The following is a 15,639-nucleotide window of genomic DNA, read 5'->3' on the forward strand; positions in this document are numbered from 1 at the left end:
ATGCAAACTCCAGGTCAACATTAGAGGTCATTTTTGAAAGAAGGACTGATCACTTACACGAGAAACATGTCAGGAAGGAATCTCCTGTAGGCCCGAATGGAGGAGCGATACATATATGTGTCTGGTAGGAGACCCCTGGTGCAGACCTAGAATCCACTGGAGCGTCTACAGAGGAGAGCAACGGATGGATGGATATATCTAGAAAAAGGTCACCCTAAGATATCTTTGGCTGTATTGTATTATTGTGTTTTGACGATTGACAGAGGTAATTGGATTGATATCAGAATCTGCTATTGTAGGCCAGCAAAATAAAAGTAGTTTATAAGAAAGCCTCAAGAATAAGGAAACATTTAAAGCGTGACACAGAGAGTGACAAAAAAACTGCAGAGTATAATGTTCCCTAATACCATAAGTGTTAGAGGGATTCTCCAGCTTTTCTCCACATCCTTGTGGTGCGTTGGTGGATCTGGAGGTTTGTTAAAGGAGAGAGCTGGCCTGCACATCAAGGTAGAGGAACTGGGAGCATACTGTACTGTAGGTCTGCTCTCATTAATGAGAAAATGTTGAATCAAAATGTACTAAATGTGTTTTTACATGTCAGTCACTGAGTATGCAGTTATGTCCTGCATTTTAGGACGATAAAACTTCATAAAAACCTACTGAATTATATAAAATCAGCATTAATTCTTGACCTATGAAGGTCCACCTAGCTATTTCCTGAGCTTTGAGCCACATGATCATGGGACTAAAATATACAATCATGTGATAACAGGTGGTTGTAAGGAAGTATATCTTAAAATTGTCCCAAATCTTAAAACAAGGCTGTAGTCTTCAACACTGATTTTTATTGGACAGTGATGGTGCATATTACGGTAACTTAACAGCTTAACTACTTATCAAGAGTTTGTGATCTGTGTAGCCTATATAAACATCAGTGTTTCTTCAATGGCCTTTAGTGACCTTTAAGATTGTTTCTTTACTTCTTTTATCTGTACGGGAATAGTTTGACATTTTTTGTAAATATGCTTATTTGCTATCAATAGCGTCATGTCCTAATGGTAAATATGATATTTATATGCTAAGCTAAGCTAATCAGCCTCTTGCTGTAGCTTTATATCGGACAAGAGTTTTTCACAAAATATCAAACTATTCCTTTAAAGGGGTGTCGTTTAGCTCAGTTGGTAGAGCATCCACCCCGCGTACAAAAAGGCTCAGTTCTTGCCGTGGCGGCCCAGGGTACAAATCCGACCTGTGGCTCTTTCCCGCATGTCATTCCCGATCTCTCTCTCCCCACATTCCTGCCACTCTTCAGCTGTCTCTGTCAAATACAGGCCAAAAAACCCCCAAAACTATTCCTTTAAAAGTGGCTTCAGAGCAAAAATGATAAATGTCCATATGAATAAAAACATACATACAAAACACATAAATAAAGAATGTATAAGATTTCACTCAGGAAATAACTTGGAGGCCTTGTCCCTTAAAGTTGTTTCTTCCTTATGTAATGGGAGTGAGCCCAGGCTGTTGCTGAAGAAGTCATGGAAAAACAATCACCGCCTCACAGGCATTTTTTTCAGGAGGCGACAGACTTTAAGCACCTAAGGATCCTGGGACCTCAAGACACCCGGCTGCACTGTGGGTGTCCATAAGGTTTCATAATTAGAGTTGATGCACTAAGAGAATGACTCACTCTCCAATTACTGTGTGGACACCTCACATTAATTGTCTCTTTATTAACTTTAAATTACAAGAGAGACCAGACGCATTTAACACCTTTTTTTCTGGTGTCAAGGCACCATATGAGGCTAATGTCGCTGTCATCTGGGAATTTATGAATAAGGGAAAGTGGTTGATGATGAATGGGCTATTATCCAATGACAGAGGTGACCATTTAAAATGAAAAAAAAAATCTAGATATTTGGTTATTTTCAGTGGGGTTATTGTCCTTAACCCTTAAACTGTCAATAATTCATATATGGGCACTGCTCTGTCCACGTGAAAGGATGTCTGTAACCGTACGAGCGTGTCTGCACGTATGAAAGGAGTCATTGACCCTGGAGTTTGTTTCACGTAGAAGATAAATTGCTTTCCGAAGATCAGGCACAATCTCCTGTAGTCTCCATAAAGCTGAGGAAAGGGGAAAAACTAGTAGTCAAAGTAGCAGCACAATCCTCCTAAAAGCCACATCTAGAGATTTATTACTGCTCGGGGAAAAGAGAAAAAGGCCTCCGTGTGCGGGTAAGGAGAGCACGAGGCTGCCTTCGCTGTTTACCTGTTCACCTGTGTGGTGCAAAGATAGAGAAAAAAAGCATTCAACTGTACATTCAGCAATAAGTTTTGTGAAAAGTCATCATCTTTTTTAAATGATTAGGTGAGATAGCAAAGTTTGATGTCTGGTTTTGCCTTCAATCTCTGAGTTTAATCATATGCTTGGATCATTTCGCGGCTTCCTCTGCTCTCCCTTTCATCCCCTCTCCTCACTCGGCAGCAGACTGCAAACTTCAGTGTTAGTAGCTACTGTTGCTAATAAATACAGGAGGCCTTCAACCTCTATCCAGACAGAGACTCTCAGGAGAACTGTGCAAAAACAAATGGTTTGCTTCAATGATGACAATTCACATGTTAAAAAACTGCAGCTTACAGTCTTATACACTGATTTAGTTTCCGCTGGGTGCAAATAAATTGTGTCAGGAACCAGCTCAATGTGTGCTTTATACTTTATATTACTGTCAGAGGCTGCACAGGTATGTGTTGGAAGCTGCTCTGTGAGAGAGTCCCATCCTGTTGTCCTCGTGTCGGGAGGATGTTGAGAGGTTGAACAGAATCACATCCAATCTGTCCAAGGACGACCTGCTGGGAAGGTCCCAGCTTAATTTGTCTTCCCGCTGCTCTGCCACTGGCCCTTTGCCATATTTTAAAGTGAATACGTACAGTCAAAATGTCTCTCTCTCTCTCTCTGTCACAGTGTGTGTTTCTCCTCCATCTCTCACTGTCAGTACGTGGAGAAGGAGGTAAACGGTGCTAAGGACAAAGCTGGTTGCCTTGAAATTTGGCAGTGAGGATACTGACAATGACAGAGCAACTGGTCATTCATTAAAGCAAAAAGAAACAACATGTGGCTGAGGGCACTTCAAGTGTGATGCTAAAATATCAGTTTAAATCTAAGCTTGGGGCAGTAAAATGACTTAAAATGTGATAAATGCTATTAAATGCATTATATAACAGATAGAAGACATCTTAAATCAGTCAAGTTTCATATGAAATTTAACATTTGTATCAACAACCTGTGCATGTTCTCCAATTAGGTGTTTAACCTTTATTGAATAACCCCAAACCCTTCTGTCCATTTAATGAAACTGTCAATTTGCTAACTTTTTCCCAAGGCCCTTTAACCACATCGTATGGTCTTCATTAGCAGATGGAGGTTGCTCAGTTGTCATGGGGGTGGATCGATTCACTCGATTGGAATGTAAGATGAGGCTTAGAAAATGTGATAATATACACTTTGGACAAAAAAATACCTGCTACTGGGCTTGCAGCAAGCTAGAAGAGCTTGAAAACTCTAAAAATGGACCTTGCTTCGAGATTGTTTTGTCACATTACTTTTTCCAAGGTCAAAAATGGACTTTAATACTTAGTTTAATTTGTGTTTCAAGTCAGTTAGATATAATACTCACATGGGCTACCAAGTTTGGTCATGAGTTGCCTTTGAGACCTTCAAACATGAGTAATGTCTGTTTACCTGCATCTGATTTCTGAGTGTGTTGTATAGAAACACTTGATACTGTGTTGTACACAGAGGTAAGAGATGAGTCATCACTCCCCTAAGCAGTTAGTTAGTAAGCACGTCAGGCACTCAGGGAGACGAACGCAGTCAAGCACCTGATCATAAAGTGAAGGATCATGACACCGCTAAGTGTGGTTTTATAAGTGCTCCATCATTAAGAATAAGTAATTTCAGTAAAAGAAAGAAATAAGGACAAATTACAGCAGGCTACAGGTTAAATCTGAGGTCTCTGCTGCCATCTGCTGTTAGAGTACCTACATTATAATATTAGATTAATTCAAATGAATGGATGGCAAACTTTTGTACAAATTTGTATTTACAATTCATGCTACTTTATAATTGATCTTCACTACATTTGCAGAGCGAAGTATTGTCCTTTGTGCTGTATATTTATTTCGCAGTCTTACTACTTTTCCTAGTAAATAATCTGAATACTTCCTCTATCACTGTTCAAAGGAGTATTAGACGGTATAATCAAATATTTTTAATTAAGGTGTTGGGAGAAGAATAATTAAGTACAAAACACAGGCATAGACACTGTGTCTATGCCTGTGTTTTGTATTTATTTGTTTATGGACCTATACTGCCAGGATGGGAAAGAGTTTCTTCACACAGGCAATCGAAACAGTCCAAACAGTCTCATTTCACTGTGTACTGTGTATATGGTTCAAACTGACTTGCTTATCATACAAAATCTTGATCAAACCTTTCAAATTCGACCCAGGTTCATGTTTGGAGCTCTAATCTTGGGATTCCACTATCAAACTCTCATTCACTACCATTGAAACCTGCGGGAATAATAATTAAAATAAGAGTCTCAACTAATCTAAACACCTTGTACACATATATCAGCATGTTCATTGGTCTTTTTATGCAGTTATTGTGATTTCTCTCGCACAGCTTTCAGCCTGTCTAGTTCACACAGGTGATTGGTATTTGGCTAATTAGACTTCTCCACAGGAACATGCGTTCTTGTGCAGAAAAAGCAAAACTGACTCATTTGCATCAGTAAACAAACACTTGTACCGTTATTCAGTACAATGTACGTGAGAGGACATGTTGGTTCCTACAGATATCAAACAGTCTGTAATGCCGTCAAATGTAGTCTGTCAAGGTTAACTGCATGTAGCGGAGGAGCCAGGTGTCATCAATCAACAAATGACTGCCTGACTCATATAAAAGCAGTGTTCTGCAGTTCAATGTGTAGCTGCTGTCCCAACTGGAAGGAAGTGTAGACTACTGGTGCATGCTAAGTAACGGTTGGTGTGGGTTTGACCTCAAGTGTTAGCTAAAAATGTGCATTATAAGATATTTAAACTAAATTTGTTAAACACAGCAGCTGTTTTGATGTTTCTTTTCTCAAGCTTAAAACTTTTTTTTAAAGTAGTTTCTTGTATAACTTGAGGTATTTCTCTCTTAACTCAGACTGAAGATGTCTGGCCGTGGAAAGAAGGCTGCACCCAAGCCAAAATCTACAGTGTCCCGGTCTTCCAGAGCAGGGATCACATTCCCAGTGGGCCGCATCCACAGGCTGCTGAAGAAAGGCCACTATGCTCAGCGAGTTGGCAACGGTGCTTCAGTTTATCTCGCGGCTGTCCTGGAGTACCTCTCTGCTGAAATCCTGGAGCTGGCAGGAAACGCCTGCCGTGACAACAAGAAGCAACGCATCGCTCCTCGTCACATCTTGTTGGCTGTGAAAAATGACGAAGAGCTCAACAAACTGCTGGCAGGGGTCACGTTCTCAGACGGAGGGGTTATCCCAAATATCCAGGCAAGCCTTCTCCCCAAGAAGACCAAGGCACCTAGGGATGACGATACATCTAAAGATGTTGAGTCTCAAGAGTTTTAATATAAATATACAAGTTTTTCAAATTTTATCAAATAAAGTAAGTTTTTAAAGCATGCTTGTGTTAATGTTGAGTATGTCAATTTTTCTGAACTACCCTACTTGACTCCCTATGTGTATCTCTTGGCAATGGCTAGAGAGCCTAGCACAGGATTCTCTGAAAGCAATGGAAATGTGCTTCATTTCCTACTTCCTGTAGCTGAGGAAACTTCATGCTTTTAGGAATATAAAGGGACGATCGCTTTGTTTTGACATTGCCGAACTCCCATCTTCAAACTGGCTGCGCATGACCAGTGTGTACAGGCTGTGAATTAAGTGATCAGATGTTAAACAAGTTTCAGAAAAGGGGGAAACTATTTACATGGTCATTGCTGCAATGTGACTTCAGTCCAAAATGCTAAAGTCTCTCTTAGCAGAAGGAAGGGACTTAATGGCTGGAGGGTTGTATTCAGGCAAACATTTGCTATGCTCATGCCACAAAAGGAGTGGGACCTTAATCACACCACAGTGAATAAGGCTCATTATCCTCTTCTTCCAAAATTGACTGAATGTCACTGTATTATGGTGGTCATATTGACCCAGGCAAAGGTTCTTGCTGATGGCACTAGAACCTGAATTTCCCTGACAGTTTCCAGTTGGCTTTAAAAAAATCTTTCAGCAGCATAAAATTGAATTTGCAGCGCAGTTTGGACACCAACTTATACACCAGACATAAACTTATGCCCATGTTTGAATTAAGATACTGGCTTTTAATGAAATCATCCAAAGCACTGTTAAACTTTTTACACTGAAAATATTATGCTCTCCAAGTACCGCCATCAGGACAGGCGTTAGAATACAGTTGATCCTGTTCAGCCGAGACAGTTCACACAGCAGGTTTATTAAGAGTTATTGTTGACTGTTGTTGAATCCTGTTCAAGAACTGGACCTATAATTTGGTAAAAAAAGGGGTACTCATCTGCACTTCCTATATATTTCCTGTTTATAGCCACAATTGCATGTGTTTTGTAACCTTTCATATTTACCTAGGCTCTCTGATGCACATTTGAAGCACTGCGCTTCTGCTATAGATTAAAGACATTGTTAAATTTCTTTCAAAAAAAAAAAGTGTATCTTCCATTCCAAAGTTTGGAGGTGTTATGAAAAATGGGTTTATTGGTCTATATTATTTATGGCCTACTAGGATTGTCAGATACTGTATGTTGGAAGACTTGGCTTTTTTGGTTGATATAATGAAGCATTTGAGCCTCTAAAGACTTCTAGTGTTACGTACCTGTAGATGTAACACAAAATATTACTTTTTGAATGATGTTGTGAAAGACAAGTGCAAGAGTGATACATTTTAAATGTTAACAGACTTTGCATTACTCATAAGTCACGTTTAAAATGAACATGATCCTAAGATTTGTATCAACTTCATGCAAGTTTAACATATTTCATACAATTTATTCTGCCTTATCTGACTTTGGATGTTTGGTTTTAAGATTTGTTCACGTCTGATTGGCTTAGATTTGGTGACATTGCCATTAACAGAAATGGTTTTATGAAATTGTTACATTAGTGCATTTATATGTGTTATGGGAATTTTTAAAGAAAAACCATAGAGTAAGGAAGACTGGATTCATATCAAAGTTTAATTTATGTAAAAGAAGGAGGACCTCACCACTGATACAGATAATATCAAAACATCCTTTTTTGGTTTTCTGATCAGTAATGAGCATTCTGTTTTATATCCAAATAATACTCCCCTAACCTGTCTCTCCTGTCCTTGTACTACTGATTTCTAATTATCTCTCCCTGCCAGCTTCAGTAAATCACATGCCAAATAAGGGAAGTGCACGAGACATACATAAGACAGTATACACACACACTATCTATATGAGTTAAAACATCTGCACCCCAGTATAATCCTCAGAATCAGAAATACTTTATTAATCCCCGCAGGGAAATTGTGTTTGTTACAGCAGCTCGGTAGGTTAGATAGTAAGTAATGGCAAGAAGAAACAAAAACATTTGAACATAACATAACATAACGTCCCAAGAAAAAAACACTATACACCTATAAAATATACAATTTAACACTATATACAAAGGGTATAAATAACAGTTACATAAAACCAAAAACAGTAAGATAAAAGCCAAGTAACAAACCAATTTTTTTTTTTTTATAATATGTAACTTTTATTGTTAATTTTCTCATTTTTTAAATGTTAGTATTGGCCCACATTGTCAAATCTGATCCTCTTTAGAAAAAGTTTGCTCTAAACCTTTAAAATACCTCTTCATCACACAGTGGACAGACAGCGGAGCACCTTCCCCCACAGGCTGCTACAGCTCCGCTGTCAAAGGGACAGGAAATTTTAGTTCTCAGGTCATAATTTACAGTCACTGCGCATTTTTCTTCACACATTGCACATTTCTCCTTTCTTACTTTGCACTAAATCAACACTGCCTTTCTTACTTTGCACTAAATCAACACTGCCAATTTGCTGTACTGTATATACTTTTGTACAATATATTTTATTTACTGTTGCTATTTTTGATATTGTATTATGTATAGTTTGTTCTTTATTTTTTTTATTCTTATGTTGTCTATCGTCACTGTGTGTAATGCTGCTGCTGCTGCACTGTAATTTCCCAGCTTAGGATAAATAAAGTCTATCTATCTATCTATCTATCTATCTATCTATCTATCTATCTATCTATCTATCTCTCTCTCTCTCTCTCTCTCTCTCTCTCTCTATCGCATAAAAAATGCATGTAAATAAAAACTGAGTAAAAAAAAATAATAATAATAATTTCCCTGTCCAGGGGAATAATAATATATCTCTTCCTTCTTCCTTCTTCCTTCCTTCCTATAACATCCCAAGAAAAAACTTAACCACTATACACCTATAAGATATACAATTTAACACAATATACACAGGGTGTAAATAAAACCAAAAACAGTAAGATAAAAGCCAAGTAACAAACGTTTTTAGAACAATATGTAACTTTTATTGTTAATTTTCTCACATTTTAAATGTTAGTATTGGCCCACATTGTCAAATCTGTCCCTCTTTAGAAGAAGTTTGCTCTTAACCTTTAAAATATATAAATATTTGTAAAAGTTTTTTTTTTTTTTTTGCAACCCACTGTAACACTTGCGCGCGCTGAACGTCCCCCCCTGTGCGTGCCACCGACGTGCTGACGTCATGACGCGTGAACAACAAACAGTTGTTGGACTTCAACTAGCTAGCGAATGGTAACGCCAGACAAAAACAGGTCCAGCGGACTTCTCCCGGATAGAGAGACAGAGAGAGAGAGGGGGCGATACATACGAGACCTGTGCGGTCTGGATATCTTTAAAATCTCTTAATAATTGACACTGTTCAGTACCGGCAGGTGTAGCTTCGGCACGGTTCCCAGCGCTAACGTTAGCCGCCGAAACATGCTCGTTGCTCGGAGTGTGACGCCTTATTTTTTTCTCCGGCTGCCGCCGCTGGTCGAGGGCTGAGATGTGAGCTGCACCACGACACACACACAGAGAGACAGAGAGAGAGAGAGAGGGGGAGACAAGACGAGCTGCAGCCGGAAAATATCCTGTGTTTTCTTAACCCCCCCTCCCCAGAGAAGAATGGACTTTGTCGGGGATAAACAGGCGGCAGACATGCGACCGTACCCGGGCCTGGATGTCATTGTTGGGCAACAACTTTAGCAACCTAGCTCCACGTTAGCTTGTTCAAATTCATGCAAATGACTCTGGTTTGGTGTAAGCTCACCCTGCTAACGTAATGGAGGCACCGTGAGTGACTTGTTCGCTTTGAATTGACTGTCCCGGTGCTCTTTAATACAGCTGGCGATGTGCTGACCCGGACCGGTTTTGAGCAATAGGACACGGTTGCTGGTTGCTTTGCTTTGCTTGGTGATAGTTGAGCAAAGTTGCCTGTTTTTCTTTTTTGTGGGGGGGGCATATGAATAATTACTCACACACAGGTATCACATATTTCTTGTGTTGATATTGCACTTTAATGCGCCAAAGTCACCTGTGATTTGAGGTTTTTTTTTGTGTGTGTGAAATCACCCCCAGCTATAATTTTCTGACTGCACTAATAATAAAGGACCAGGATAGGTGCACATCTGCGTACATTGTCGTGAGACAAAAGGCCACGGACAGGCTTTATCCATGTCAGTTGGTTCCTAGTTACTGTTTAACTCAATATCTGGGCTGTCTGGCACAGTTAAAGACGTGAGTTTCACTGGATGATGAAAACATGAATATCGAAGAGCAGCGTCTAGATTTGTGCAATGTTAAGACGAAAAGCAATGTGGACGTTGATCACAACACTACCAACAACACAGAAGGGGTCACCCCCCGGATCTCTGAACTGATGATGGACAGTAGTACGGAAAAACAAAACATTGTTCCCACAGAGGCCTCTGAAACATACCTGATGCCTCAGCTCACTGACAACCTCCAGGCGGCCGAGGAAGACAACCACCAGGCACAAGACACACTGGAAATTGATGAGGTTAATGGAAATAGAAAGTGCAGCGCCCAAGACATCCCCGCTGTAGTGAATCCCACTGACCTGATCTTTTCTAATGACGAGCAGCACAAGGATGATATCGGGGTGGAGAAAATGAAGGAAGAGAAAGACACTGAACCCGCAAAGTTTGTTGCGGAAGAAGGGGACGATGGCGGGGACATGGACATAGGTGTGGACCTGAGTCTCGATGAGAGTGGGGTGTTGGAGGCTGAATCCACAAACTCAAGGTCATTCTCAGACAATACTTTACAGTCCGCGTCTCAGGATGTCCCAGCTGGCAGCACGGCGGAGAGCCCGTCAGATCCAAGCCAGACAAGCAGCACAGAGGCTCCTGCCACGGACCAGGCTGGACTGTACCCCTCGGTGGAGGAGGGGGACGATAAACAGAAACCAAGTGGCAAAAGGGTGACGTTTCCCTCAGATGAGGATATAGTCTCTGGAGCAGTGGAGCCCAAAGACCCCTGGAGACATGGTAATGCTGTGTGTTTGTTTCTGCATGCCCGTCTGCGTGAATGACTTTCTATTTATTCCATATCAATCATGAACATGTCAGAGCAAGATGGCTTATCTATTCTCTCAGGATATCTAAAAAGCTGGTTTTGTATTGGGTTTAAAAAGTGCCCCGTCATGGTCCATACTCCATGTGTAGCTGGTTTAAAAACGTGATCGGATCCTGGATGTTGACGATGATACATGAGAGGTGTGTTTTTTTAGGAGGAAACCTCGCCACCTCCTGCATGATTACATTACAGTCTATTAAGTCCTCAAGGCAGACACCTGTACCCCCGCCCCTCTTTAAAACAACAAGTCCATTTCTTTAGTCAAATAAGAACAACCTACAAATCTAAAAATATCCCGGGCCTGTACTGTATGCATATTGTGTGTGTGAATCCCACCACACCTTGAGGTGTGCCATTTTACCACAGTTAGGTTCCTGTTTGTTCAGTGAAAACACGTTATAAGGGAAGCTGATGCAGGATATGGCACTGCCGTTACCGTGTTGATCTAAGAAACCCACTGTTTAACATTATACATTACTTTTTCACCTTTACAGCTAATACTCCATTTAATAATATGAATGTTTTACATTAAAAGCCATATATTCTAAATAAGATAAAACTTCCCCCCCAGGGAGGTAAATTTAGCACTACAGCAGCACAAACAATGGACCGGAGTGATAAATAGGAACAGGATACAGACAAGTAGAGGAATTATATACAGACGTACACAAAGAAATGCAAGATAGAAAGAAACATACATACGTCACTCTAAACCTAATCTAATGTATGTGCCAATTCAGATCAAATTACATAGTATATTAAATATATTTGGAATATACTTTTATATATAGATTTATGTGTATGTGTAGTAAATAAAATAAAAATTATAATCTTGTTTTCTTATATTTATAGATTAAATTCAACTTTATTCAACAGAACCAATTGAAATGCTGTTTTAATTTAAAGATGCTTTGACCGGTAACTTTTTCCTTTTTTAATCCAGACTCTTGATTAAAGTCTTATCAATATTGATTTATATGTTTTTATGAGACCTTAGTTCATGTTTTTGCAGTGGACTTCCTCTCACACGGAGTTAAGCAGCTTTAGTAAACAGCAGTTTCATGTTTAATTCTTTTTTTGGAAGGACTGGCAAGTCATGTATGATCTGACCATGACTCACACGCTCCTTCATCCGGTGTGGACATCATTTAATAAACAGACCTTACTGTCCTGGAGACAACCGGTGTTTGCACGCAGCACTGTGGCGACGGTCGACATAGTTACCCGGTTGTCTGCGGCCTGAGAATATGTCAGATTTGTGTTTATTTGGACTACATCCTGCCAGCCTTACAGTCTCGAGTGTCTTTGTGTGGTTTTATGAGTATGCCAGTCCTTTTTCTTTTTTTCCTTCTTCTTCTTTCTGATGTATAAAACCAAATATGTAGGCCAGGCCAAGGCAAGGGTCAGTGATGCGAGATGTCCAGATGGGGGAGGGGGAGTAGAAAGAAGCACAAAAGCAGCAGCAAGGTTAATATGCCCTGCCTCGTGTTCAGCTGAATATAAATCTGTCTATTAACCCCTGCAAATGGTCAGACAGGCAATCAGAAACCCACTTTGTGTTTTCTACCACACACTTTTAGCTACATGTATCTAAATAATATTCTACCCACTTAAGATAACTTACACGCTTGTAGCATTCACGCCTTTTACTGCTTGTCACATAATCCTGTTGCCTGTATCAGTTTACTGTGTTTTTACAGTGCACATGCCTGGCAGCCAGTCTGATAGTAAATTGAACATGAAATATCATCACGGGGTCAAAGTCTCCAATCCAGTTAGCCAAGATTTCTGGAACCTTATGAAACATGCAGCACTGGGAACAAGTCAAGTATTTCGATGACTGTAGTGGGCGCTCAGATTCTTTATCACAGCCCAGTTATCATGTAGTTTATTTAAGTTCCAAAGGTCCAGCTGATTGTGCCGCAGATATAGACAAACAGATAGTTGATAGCGGTCAATCTCATGATACAGACTGTTCTTTTTTTTATGTAGGCAAAGATAAAAACATTGAGAGAACTTTTCTCAGTCCAATGGATTGGACGTAATCTCTTTGAAATTAGTTGATTTTAGTCCCAAATTTGGTCGTCTTGAAGTTCATCACTTGTTTTTGTTATTACGTTTTGAATTATTTAATACTCTCCTCAATGTTCGTGACTTTTCAGCAGTAGTAGGTCTTCGATTGTGTTCATTGACAGCAGTTTCCTGGATTCGGAAAACAACCGAGTCGGCTTTCAAGGTGGAATTAAGGAGTACATCATAATCTTGTACTAGAGTGGGGACAAATAAAATGGCGACAAACATAGCTGAGATTGGAAAAGCTACTCAAGTTGTTTTAAGTCAAAGTTTTAAAACATGAGCTACTGTTACTGCAACATCTGTGATGGCTGAACATGACATTTAAACGACGCAGAGGGCTGTGTCGGTGTTGTTCAGGTGCTGCTGAGATATGAAATCTGATCCAGGAGGTTCAGTCGGAGTAACAGATTAATGCGTTTAAATACTTATCAGACACCAAAAACATGGATTTTACACCTCAGGAAAGTTATCACAACGGAAGAAACACTCAGTTTTTGTTTAATATATTATGGAAAATGCTTAACATCCCTCGTGATCTTGAAGTGTCTGTTTTGAACAGTTCACCTGCTGCTGATTTCTTAAAATATATCCACTTCTATCAGGTTAATTCAGGTAATGGCACTTTGAATGGACAACTGTGCCATTTGAAAGCTAACAGAACACACAAGTTAAATGTTAATAAGTTGGAAAAATACGCAGTCACTTTAAATAATTTAACAACATCCAACAAGGCCTGACAATCACTTGTAATTGTCACTTTGCATCGATTTACATATGTGTTTTAAATGTGAAAATAGCTTCCAGTGCCATTTTTAGAATATTTGCTAATTTATTCTACGAACGTGTCAGCGCTGAACTTCCTGATCCTTCGACGTTCACCTGGATTTCTTCTCCTTTGTCCTGCTTCTGCCATTTATCTTGAGGACATAGGACAGACTATATGTGTGTGTGTGTGTCCAGGATATGAAATGTATCTGCGACACTCTTCATACTTCCTTAGGAGCACTGTGCCACAATTACTCTGTGATCCATCCAGACCCTTTATCTTCTGAACTAGTGTCATGTTTCTGACAGATGACATAAGGCAGGAATCCAGAGAACCCAACAGTGAACCGGGCCTGAGCTCACAGAGCCTGGAGCTTCATCCATGCACAGTATGAGTTACTGCTTTCAAGAGCAGGGGGAAGAATTTGTTAGTCGGGTATTGAATGTTTGCAGAGCAGCATATATCCCGGTTTAATTGCTGTCATGAAAATGAGCTTCTGAACAGGAGGTAACTTCAAGGAGTGTAGAAAGCTGCCATTCAAAATAAACCCCTGGGGTTCGAGAGGGAACAGCGTCAGGGGAACAATGGTAGGAGGCGAGGGGTGTCTTCTTTCCATTTCTTTTTTGGCACTCTCATTTTTGCAGCGTTTAGATCGTCCAGTTTAGTTGTATTAGCAAGCGAACGATGTGTAAGGCTAGGATTCACACAAAAAACATCTGTAGGGTACTCTGGTTTAATGTTGTCAACACAAATGACATAAGAGAAGTAGTAGCTCTGAGCTCTGAGTTATGTTATATCATTACTAGAGCTTTTTCTTTTTTTCTTCTTAGCCCCTCTCCCTGTCGAGACTTGAGGCTTGTTCTTTTTCCCTCCAGGCCTGAGCAAATACTACATCATATCCTGAGATTCCTGCACTTCCCAACATGCTGCGTTGCTTCCCTTCACTCTGCTCTCTTTCCACATATTTCTCCTCCTCCCCGGTTGGCTAATTTAGTCTAGGTGCAGCTCAGGCTCATATCAGCAAAGCATGTCATTGCAAAAGCGCTAGCTCATACTGGAAGCATGTGCTAAGTCATATATTTTATCACACTATGCAGAGAGATTGTTCTTGTACCATAGTTTTCCACAGCAACCACAGAAAATACTACACTTCCACAGGACTGTAACTCTATAACTACTTCTTACAGAGCAAACAATGCCTTCACATTAACGAAAGTTTGTCCTGCAAGCGACCAAACTCTTTGGCCTACGTGCAGCTTCGTCTCATGTGATCAGATCCAAGGCCCACTTGGCACCGGGTTGTTAGAGACTCTGTGACCCATGAGATGTTATGTGTTGTGGCTGTGGACCAAGTTACATACTGATAAGCAAAGCTTTCAGGGTACAGAATGCACAAAAGCTTTGAAAACCTAGAAGTTGGTTCAGTTTGCGGTAGAGGCAGTGGTTTGATTTTCTGGGCCGATCAGGCCAATGGAGGGGCAAAAAAAAAACACACTTCTTTTGAAGTAATTGTTTTTGATGCACTTGTCTTTTACATCTAGTACTGTTTCATCCAATGGAACAACATGCATATATTTAAGTGTTAAATCAGCCATCAAAGCTCAGCTGATAATCTCAGCATTTTCCATGAAAGCATGAGAAGAAGTATGGAAGTTAACTATCTCACTGAGGATCACAAGAGGCAATAAAAGTCTGAGATGAAAGCTGAAAATGTTTTCATCTTGTTCCATGTTATGACCATGAGTTTTCTTTATCTCTGGTCAGTGCAACTGTATTATTTGTGATAGTGTTGGAGCTGTTAGAAATAAATGACGCTATTTGTAAGAGAGTTATTAAGTTCAGTCTGAAAAGGTGTTATATACGACATTCAGAACCACTAGATGTAGCACTGAAGGAGCCAGCATCTGAGAATAAAACAAATGGACTCCCCTGAACACAGCAAGATCATCAACATTCGTGAACAATGTCAAGTGACAACTTAAGTATAGTACACACAAGGCCAACACGAGAATGTACATGTTGGATGTTCTTTTGTTGATTTTTTTGCAGTACATAGTTATTTTAGTAACAGCTGCTAA

General features: G+C 40.0%; 2 protein-coding genes across 2 annotated transcripts in view; both read left to right on the top strand.

Moving 5' to 3' along the window:
* Positions 1-4,908: 4,908 nt before the first annotated feature.
* On the top strand, positions 4,909-5,688 carry LOC104936813 (late histone H2A.2.2). The gene is made up of 2 exons (XM_010752904.3): positions 4,909-5,043; positions 5,210-5,688. The coding sequence occupies exon 2, from the start codon at positions 5,217-5,219 to the stop codon at positions 5,631-5,633; it is 417 nt and encodes a 138-aa protein (XP_010751206.1). The 5' UTR covers positions 4,909-5,043; positions 5,210-5,216; the 3' UTR covers positions 5,634-5,688.
* Positions 5,689-8,796: 3,108 nt separating this feature from the next.
* Positions 8,797-15,639, top strand: part of ppp1r37 (protein phosphatase 1, regulatory subunit 37) — a 40,201-nt gene continuing 33,358 nt past the window's right edge. Inside the window, exon 1 of the mRNA XM_010751725.3 lies at positions 8,797-10,631. Coding sequence (XP_010750027.3) covers positions 9,884-10,631 — 748 coding nt within the window. The 5' untranslated portion in view covers positions 8,797-9,883. The remainder of the gene's footprint in view (positions 10,632-15,639) is intronic.

Source organism: Larimichthys crocea, chromosome VII (genome assembly GCF_000972845.2).
Source record: "Larimichthys crocea isolate SSNF chromosome VII, L_crocea_2.0, whole genome shotgun sequence".
NCBI classification, from domain to species: Eukaryota; Metazoa; Chordata; class Actinopteri; family Sciaenidae; genus Larimichthys; species Larimichthys crocea.